The 9,512-nt window shown below is 48.2% G+C and overlaps 1 protein-coding gene across 1 annotated transcript in view; it reads left to right on the top strand.

Annotated features, from left to right (window-relative positions):
• Positions 1 to 9,047, top strand: part of PIAS4 (protein inhibitor of activated STAT, 4) — a gene marked incomplete at its 3' end in the record, with an annotated part of 15,888 nt that extends 6,841 nt beyond the window's left edge. The window contains exons 3-9 of the mRNA XM_010024517.1: positions 242 to 283; positions 671 to 761; positions 1,119 to 1,247; positions 1,333 to 1,438; positions 5,171 to 5,244; positions 5,408 to 5,568; positions 8,917 to 9,047. Coding sequence (XP_010022819.1) covers positions 242 to 283; positions 671 to 761; positions 1,119 to 1,247; positions 1,333 to 1,438; positions 5,171 to 5,244; positions 5,408 to 5,568; positions 8,917 to 9,047 — 734 coding nt within the window. The remainder of the gene's footprint in view (positions 1 to 241; positions 284 to 670; positions 762 to 1,118; positions 1,248 to 1,332; positions 1,439 to 5,170; positions 5,245 to 5,407; positions 5,569 to 8,916) is intronic.
• Positions 9,048 to 9,512: the final 465 nt, after the last annotated feature.

Raw genomic sequence — 9,512 nt, 5'->3', positions numbered from 1 at the left:
GGGGGAAATCCTTACAGGACCACTGCTATTTGCAGGGGAATTGTCCTATTTAAATGAAATTCTGTAAAGTAATTCTTTAAAGGTCTATAAAGAAACCCCAACAGCCTAAAACTCTTAAGTCTGGCAGAAGTGATAGCTGAGTTTGGTTGTTCTGGTTTTTTGTGGGTGTTGTTTTATTTTGGGGGCTTTTGTTTCTTTACATAACGAATCTGAAGTTTCTGTTTCTTCTCTAATTTACTAGGGAGTTGCAACCTGGTGTGAAATCAGTTCAGGTTGTCCTAAGGTATGTCTGAGCATGGGGCTGATTTAACATCAGATGCAGACCAGGGGGGAGGGAATGCACTGCCAAAAGACAGGAACTTTCAGTGTGGCTTTAGTAGCTACAAAGATAACTTGCAATAAGTTGCTTGTTCACATGCCTAACACAAGCTTCTTAAACTCTCCTTTCTAACCTCATCCTGCGTATACTGTTTGAGTCAGTGCTGTGGTAGAAACCAGCAGTGTCTAGGGGTTTGCTGCCCGGGTATGAAGCTTGCATCTGGTCTGGGAGAGCTGAATGGAATTGGCTTTGCTTTGGCCAGATGAGGGAGCATGGGTTGGTTGGTGATGTGCAGAGGGCTTTGAACATGCACAGTGTGGGGATATTGAGAGACGTGTTGTTTCTTTCCAGAATCTGTTACACAGACACTAGTTCTCCTCAGGAGGATCAGTACCCCCCGAACATCGCCGTGAAAGTGAACCACAGCTACTGCTCCGTGCCGGTAAGTCAGCTCAGCCGGGAGCTGTGACACTGCATCTGTGGAAAGACTCATGTCATTTAGAAGGAAATTGCTTTACTGATGAATGCAGACAAGAAGCCAGAGTATAAAAGTGCATTGCTTAGTTTAAAGCTAATTTTCTCATGAATTAGCTGTGTTGCTAATAAATTGTTCTTGCAAAAAGACTTGATCCCTTTTGCTTTGTGCTTGGTCTGATTGTTCAGTTCCCTTCTACCCCCATCCTTGAAAAGTGTTGGTGAGTAGAATTTAGTGATGCTGGTGAAGAGATGGACCCATATAGAAGCATCTTGAGTTTAAAAAAAAGCGTGTCTATGTATATGTTTAATCTCTCTGCCTTAGGGCTACTATCCATCAAACAAGCCTGGAGTGGAACCTAAAAGGCCCTGTCGTCCCATCAACCTCACCCATCTCATGTACTTGTCTGCAGCCACCAATCGTATCACTGTTACCTGGGGGAATTACGGGAAGGTACGTGTGGAAGGGGGTGGCACAGAACTTCCAACCCAGTACAGGAGAGCAGCCTCACTCACTCTTTCTCTCCCTGTCTCATTAGAGCTATTCCGTGGGGCTGTACTTGGTGCGGCAGATGACCTCAGCAGAGCTGCTGCAGAGGTTGAAAACCATTGGGATCAAACACCCGGAACTCTGCAAAGCCCTTGGTGAGTATGACCCCTCTGAGGTGGCATGAGGGCTCAGCTGGCTGCCTGTCACACTGCAGCACTCCTGACAGCCAGGAAACCTGCTAGAAACCTGCTTGGGAACAGCTGCCAAGTTTTCTACAATTTCTTTCCTCCAGTTGTCTAAAACACTTTTTGAGTTGAGCAGCTTGCTAAGCTGTATGTCAGTCACATGAAATCACCCCAGAGCTGTGTGTGAGCACAGTGCTCCTGCAGCTCATGGCTCTGCAGAAGCTCTGAATCACTGGAGCTGGATTTAGAATTTGTCCCCAGGTCGTTCGTACTAAGTGCTGCTGAGAGCCTGTGTCATCGTGACACAAACGGCTTCATGCCTTCACCTGAGTAGTTACGAGCTGCCAAATGCTACCACAGCGCCTCAGCCTTGACCCACACTATTTCCAAAGGAGGTTTCTGGAGCGAGGGATCCTGGCGAAAATGTTCTGCTGCCCCAAGTCCCTGTGAATCCTGGGGGCTGGGAGTGGGATTTCACCACCAGCACTTCTCCTATGCCTTGAGAGCTTCAGAGAAGAGATGATCCTGAGATATTTATCCTAAACCACCCAGGTAAATCATCATGGTATGAGGCAAATACAAAACACAAATAAAATGAGGTAGAAATTCTAAGGTAGAATCTGACTTGCAGCTCATGAGAGTTGGAGGAATTCCAGTTACTTCATGGCACTGGTGAGAGCGCTTTTAGTATTTAGTTCTGGTCATGGTGGTCTTTGAAACATGCTATTCAGATCATGCACAACTCTTACTGAGAATAAGAAACATAATCTTGAAGATAGACATTAGATCATTGGGCAGGAGATGATTTTGGGCATGTCCAGTCTTCAGCCACCTACCTCATGTTGTGGCACACACTGCTGCTTCAGCCAGGCTTTCGATCTTCATGTGAAGTGCAGCATTTCTGCAGCAGATGCTGAATGCTTCTATACCCATATGCCACACCAAACAGTGTCTGTGGCAGTTTTGATCATGTTCAACCACTCTGACAGCCAGCACTCAGGATGTAAGAAATGAGCATTTCCATGTGTTAAATACCCACCATCCTCCAAAGCCCAGGGCACTGACTGGACTCCCTTTTTTGCTCTTCACCAAAACCCTCAATGCACTGAGCGGAGGCTGGCTTTTGAGTTGTTCTAAACTGCAGAAGATCCTCTCATTTTCCTCTGACACTTCTTGAAACCAGGCTCAGTACTATATGCTGTTCCCTTTAAAGTGAGCACTTGCAGGATGGCCTCTCTGAGTGTGGCAGACAGAGGCCTGAAAGCAGCTTTACACTCAGTAACAAGCATGTGCCTCTAGTCCTGCTGCGTTAGGTAATTAGCAGCTTTGGCTGGACTGTGGGGCAGAGACAAGTTGCATTTGCTGACCAGATAGAAACATCTTGTTTCAGTTCCTTTGGCCTGTTACTGCTTGGCAGTTGTTTGGACATCTGAAACTGGCAAGAACAAGTAGCTGTAAACTTTGCTTTTATAGCTCAGGTCTGTTCTGCAAATGATTCTGTATCATGTTCCTTGCAATAGCCCTCGGTACTCACTAAAGCTGCCCTCTGACTTCTGTTGTATCTCAGGGGTCAGCTTCTCCTGCATATGCTTCCGTCGACTTCAGTATAGAGGAAACATTGTCTGACAGCAGAGATGTTAAGTCCATGGCTGTGGATCCCAAAGCAGTCTTAAGCCAGCTTGATTCTGCTCAGGAAGTCCTAGAAAATCCCATTTCTCCTTCCCATGTATCATAGTAATTGATGCTCAGAGAATGCTCTCACAAAGATCTTGACGAAAAATAAAGCTTGGATGAAAAGTCTCCTAATGTGAAGAAAACCCCACCAAATCTTGTAATCTCGTGGGAATCTCACATCTGAGAAGTCACTCTCTAATTAGAGCTGCGTGTAGCAGAGCTGCGTGTAGCCTCATTGTCTGGAGACATCTTGTTATGATCTGAAAAGGTCAAAAGAAATGGTTGACTTGCTCCAAAGAAAAATGGTGATTGAAGTGTCAGAGGCCCTCTCAGAAGGAGTGGCAGCAGCAGCTGCTCTTCAGGACTTGTGCAGTAGTTTAAAGCTAATTTTCTGTGTTGATTCCTCACCGTGATGCGGGACCTGCACGTCTGCTGCTCTTCTTGATTTGCCTGCAGCTCCTCTGGGTTTTCCTTTCAGGATGCAGCAGTGGGGGCAGGAATCTCTCCACCTCCTTTCCTAACATCTGATTCTTTCCAAACATAGGCTGGCTCAGTGCTTGTGACTGGTTTTGCATGGCTGCCTTGCTCTTTGAGCTCTCTGCCCTGATACCTCTGGGTCTGTTTGTGGTTCCTGTGAAACAGTCTCCTGGAGTAAATGAGCTGGCCAGTGTGTGAGCTGAAGAGTTACAGCCTGGTAGTGCTAAGAGGAGGCTTGGTTATTTGATGGGGAAATGATGGGATGTGGTTTTCTGTCAAGGCTTAAAAACTTAGAGAGGAGAGATTTAGATTAGATATTAGGAAGAAATTCTTCACTATGAGGCCGCTGCACAGGGTGCCCAGAGAAGTTGTGGCTGCCCCATCCCTGGCAGTGTTCAAGGCCAGGTTGGACACAGGGGCTTGGAGCAACCTGCCCTAGTGGAAGGTGTCCCTACCCGTGGCACGGGATTGAACTGGATGAGCTTTAAGGTCCCTTCCAACCCAAACCAGGCTGGGATTCCATGATTTTACTGTATTCATGTTTGCTCACTTCCGGGTGGGTTTTCTCTGAATTCCAGGGGGCTGGGGCAGGCAGTTAACCCTGTCCTACTGCCACTGATCTCAGAAGGGAATAAAATCCATCATGCTTATGCTAATGCCCAGATAAACCTAAAGTGACTTCCTTCCAGGTCCCTTCCAACCCAAACCAGGCTGGGATTCCATGATTTTACTGTATTCATGTTTGCTCACTTCCGGGTGGGTTTTCTCTGAATTCCAGGGGGCTGGGGCAGGCAGTTAACCCTGTCCTACTGCCACTGATCTCAGAAGGGAATAAAATCCATCATGCTTATGCTAATGCCCAGATAAACCTAAAGTGACTTCCTTCCAGAAGTCTTGCCATGTGCTAGAGCTCTGTCTACTCTTTCTCCTCCCTGTGGGAAGTCCAGGTATGTGGGTGTCTCAGTTTCCTCCAAAGGGGATCAAAGTTAACTCCCAGTTGGCTGCCTTGGTATAATATACATGAAAAAGGTGCTCAGCTGCTCAGCAGCATGCTTTCCTCTGTGTACCCAGCCTGGAGTTTGTAAGTAAGAGGTGGAAGGGTTGCTAAGAGGGCATTAACTATGCAGCCAGCAGACAGTATGCAGCCTGTGCCCTCATCCCAGCGCCACTCAGTCTCCTTCATTTGCTCTGCCTGGATGAGAGGCAGCGTGTGCTGGGAGAGCTGGGTTATTGGGATAAGAGAGTCTCCAGGAAAATGTCAACTTCCTGGCTGACCCAGAAGTGCTTCATGACCTGTGCATGACCTGCCTCATCACACACAAGGTTTTCAGCTAGCCAAGCAGTGTCTCTGCTGAGCTCTGCAGGTTGCACAAGCCTGGTCCAACACAACAGCTCTCTGTCTCCCATGTCTCTTTTCCCTGAGGTTGTCGTCCATAGGGAAAATGACTCCTGCACAGCCAAGGGCTGTTGGTGAGCTGCTCAACCTGTGCTACACGTTGTTTCCAAGGTTTTAAGTTTGCATCTGTTAAATTCTGTGCCCTCTTCCTGCAGTAAAAGAGAAGCTACGCTTGGACCCAGACAGCGAAATTGCCACTACAGGTGTTCGTGTCTCACTGATCTGCCCGGTGAGTCTTTGCAATATGTTTTAGTCTGGTTTTGTCAAGAAACCCCTTTCTGTTGCCAGACCAGCTTTGCAAACTAATGAACCCTTTTTGCTTGATACTGAGAACTGTCTGGTGATGGCTTGGGTGGGTTTCGTTGCTGATCTCCTGCTCTTTGCTCCAACAGCTGGTGAAGATGCGGCTGTCTGTGCCGTGCCGGGCAGAGACCTGTGCACATCTGCAGTGCTTTGACGCAGTCTTCTACCTACAGATGAATGAGAAGAAGCCCACGTGGATGTGCCCTGTGTGTGACAAACCAGCACCCTATGACCAGCTAATAATTGATGGGTGAGTACACTTTTCTGTTCTCCACCGGGTGCAGCACCATGTCTTTTGGTCTGTGCAGCTGATTGAAGTTCACCTCAAAACAGAGTTGGAAGCATATTCTGCTGGCATATAATATTCTGCCTTAATTGCCTCAGTGTGTTAAAGCAAGACTTGACTGTCTGCTGCTCTTAGTTTTTGGATTACACTATGTTGGGAATTAAGCATTTACTGCCTTACTCTTCATCAGACTGATGAACCCTCACAACAGCCGTCTTGGTTGACAGCTATTGTGCTGCATGGAATAAACTACTTTATAAGCACCCATTAAGATGATTTTTGATAGGAAACATTTTCCTGTTCTCTTGTTGGTGTGGGGTACTCATCCACCAGCAGTTCTTCGCATGCTCTAAATTTGATTGGGGCATCTTCTCTGGCAGCTGTTAAACAGAACATGCTGCCCTTGAGATGGAGGTACAAATGCAGGATTTGGGAAGGTTTTTGTACAATCTGTGTGACTGTTCCAGTACAATTTTTGTGGCCATTGTGGATATCTTAGTGCCAGGGATGGGAAGGATGCCTCAGTAGGAACTAATTCTGTGGTTTGCATGCCTCTAGGGCAAAAAAGCAGGAGGTTCAGATACACTGGAGGGACAGAATTGAAATGCTTTGGTGGAGGCTTTGTGGATCCACCTGGGCTCCCTGGGCCTCCCTCTGGGGCCACCCAGTGATGGTGGATCCCAGCCAGCAGGCTGCGCCTGTGCAGCAGGACCTTGGGGTGTTCAGCGGGACCTGGGGGCTCCCTACAGGGGTCACCATCCCACACACTGGTGCTCTTGTCAGGCAAGTGGGGTACACTGGGAGGGAACATGCTTCTGGTACAACACTCCTCAAGCAAAGGGCAGAGAATGAAGTTTTGCCCCAGCCATGCTTTTGGGTCTGGCTGCTCCTGGGGCCACTGCCTCCCTGCAGTGGGCAGCAGCACAGAGCCCCCGCAGTACCCCTATTCTCAATGTTCCCAGTGAGGCAGTCCCTCTTTCTGCATGAGGGATCTTCTCTTTCTACTGTCTCATTTTGAACGTGGCATAGTTTGAATAGTGCTGTAAAAGCACAGGTAGGAATTGAAGCAAATCTTTCCCAAACAGCATTTGGGAAGGGTGACGTTGGAGGTGCATGTCCCAAGCTCTGCCAAGAGTTCTCTGGACATGAATTGGGGAAAGGGTGCTTTAGACTTGCACTCAACTGGTCATCTGATTTTCTATCCGTATGGGAATGCTACCTCCCATGTCTCTGGACTAGAGTTAGTTGCTCTGTCTCTTTACCAGAGAGAAGAGCAGAGGGCTCACTATGAGCTTGGAGAGCTGGAATGCTGCAGTTCAGCACTACAGGAACACTTCGGACATGATGCTCCTGTGTCTGTGTGAGGTTTGATGCTGGAAAGCTTAAGAATGCAGCTGTGTGCCAAGAGGATTACTCTAAAAACCAGGAGATCTCCCTCTCCTTGGTGCAGACCTGGCAGATGCAGTCCTAGATACAGACTGCAGAGTGAGCTGGGCTGGCAGCAGGGGCCACCTGAGGCAAGCCAGACAGCTGGCAAGGATGCTTGTCAGCTCCAGAAATATGGGTTCTCTAGAGAAGAGCACAATAAACTGCCTGGCTCTTGTCCAAGAGTAAAGGAAGAAACAAGAAGTGAATTAATGCCAATAGAAATCTCCACCCACCCCCCAGAAGAAGCTGCTTTGCCTCAGAACTCAGAGCCTGGTTTCCAGGCTGGGACCACTGACATCCACGGTGATGCAGCCAAGCAGAGAGCAACCCTGAGGACTGGTGGAGCAAGATGCATGGTTCTTGGCTTCTGGAAAATTATCTCCACCCTCCTGGCTTGGATAATTGGCCTCTGATCCAGGTTTCCTCAAAAGTAGGAAGAGTTGAGAGGAATTGTTCAGGTGCACCCAGCTCCCTTGGCACACAAGGCAGTGAAGTGAGCAGATGAGTCTCCACCTGGGTGGTGTATTCCCAGCGCCAGGCTGGTAATATTCTGAGCCTTGCTGTGTTTGTAGGTACTGATTTGATCCAGGACTTGTCGCTTTTTAGACTGTCTGAAGCAGCTTAGGCATAGATAACCTGTTTGCTTTGTCCTGTGGCCAACACCAGCAGGAAAATCCAGTTCCTTTGAGATCTTCAACAAGGCTCCTGAGACTGAAGGGGAAGGTGTGAGGGGCTGGATTGTGGAACCTCTACAGGTCAGCAATGCACATGTCCCTCCTGGGTGAGGAGGAGGTTGTCACTAGTGAAGGCTCAGTGGATTTCTTTGTGCTCAAGGCTGGGCTTCAGTGTGGTTCTGTTGGATGAAGGTAGTCTTCAGACCTCCCTTGAAAGTAAGCTGGAGGGAACCTGGCAGTCTTAGCTGGAGATTGGTAGTCAAAAAAGGGGCACAGGCTCCTGAGGAGGTGAGTGGTTGGTCGAGTCTAAGCTTCTGTGGGTCTTGTCAGCTTGTTTGGAATTGCAGCCTTGGTGGTTGCTCAGCTGGGTGATGACAGGACCATCTGTGGAAACATGTTTCCTACTTGAGCTGGGAGAAAGCAGCAACTTTCTCCCACCACTGTGCTGCAAATAGTTCTCTGGAGCTTGTAAGATTTTTGCTATAGTTCTCCTTCATACCAAAGGGAAATGTTCAAGCCCAGAAGTGAATAAGACCTTGCAGAACAGTGGTTCCAATAGTAGGTCCAAAGAAACATCCCAGGCAGGGGGTGGAACAGGTCAGAATGAAGCCAGGGCCCAGTTTTGGAGGCACAGTGATTGGAGGCTCACTCATTCTTTGTTGGTGTTAGTGTCTTTGTCATCGAGGTGTCTCCACTGGGTGTGTTTTCAGTGGGGGACATGGGGATTTTTGCTGTTGCAGGAGGCTGCATATATTGTTTTTGTGGCTGCCGTGGAGGCTTTGGAAGACAAAAGGAAGGAAGTGAAGTACTGGACTGCTTAGTTCCTAATGTTGGAGAGTATTTTGTCTTTGCTAATGCCTCGGTGTGAAGGTACCTGCACGAGCCCTCAACCAGCTCTAGATGGGGCATCAAGAAGCCTGGAATCAGTGCCACTGCTTGGAAAACTGGGTGAAGAGGCAAAACTATCTTCTGATGGCATGTAATTAAACTGTTAGTTCCTGGGTCAGGTTCATTGTCAGAAAGGACTGGGGTGGTTTATGGGAATAAATCAAGCCCTTGACTTGAGGTCCATCTGCTGGGCAGCCTTCTGCTAACACCACATTTCTGTTCAATTTAGGGCTGTTGAAGGTGGAGATCCAGTTTAAGGCACATCACTAAATACATTCTGATTGCCTCAAGCTTATTAAATGGCACCTTTTCTCCTGTCCAGGCTCCTCTCAAAGATCCTGACAGAATGTGAAGATGCAGATGAAATCGAGTACCTGGTGGATGGCTCCTGGTGTCCCATCAGAGCTGAGAAGGAGCGAAGCTGCAGCCCTCAGTGTCCCATATTAGTTCTAGGTGAGTATCTCTAGGGGTAAAGACTTGAAATTGCAGTAGGTAATGTGCACAGACTGCAAAACTGGAGTTCCCCAATTGGCTTGGGAAAAGGTGTGTGATACCTTAATGTGAGTTTGGCTCTTTGGGAGCTTCCTTTGGAGAGACCTCTTGTTTTCAGCCTCTCCAGAAGTGAACAGCATCGTGGGCCTGTGGAGGAGGTCCCAGCCCAGGTGGGGTTATTTGGCAAAGCTGGATTGTTACAAACAAGTTTGGCAGTATACGCCATGACCCCCAAAATGTCATTGACAACAGCTCGGAGCAGCACTGTTGTTCTTGTGTGGGAAAAGAAGGGTTTGCCAAGAAGAGCTGTCTGTAGGGCAGCCGGTGTGAGGCCGTGTCCTTTGGCGGGGCTGCAGTTTGCTGACGGGGTTGGCAGTGTGGTTTGTAGCCAGTTCCCTGTTCATAGAATCCCAGACTGGTTTGGGT

Source organism: Nestor notabilis, unplaced genomic scaffold (assembly GCF_000696875.1).
Source record: "Nestor notabilis isolate BGI_N333 unplaced genomic scaffold, ASM69687v1 scaffold19531, whole genome shotgun sequence".
Taxonomy (NCBI): Eukaryota; Metazoa; Chordata; class Aves; order Psittaciformes; family Psittacidae; genus Nestor; species Nestor notabilis.
The sequence above is the reverse complement of the archived record's forward strand: the minus strand, read 5'-3'. Positions and strand labels throughout refer to the sequence as shown.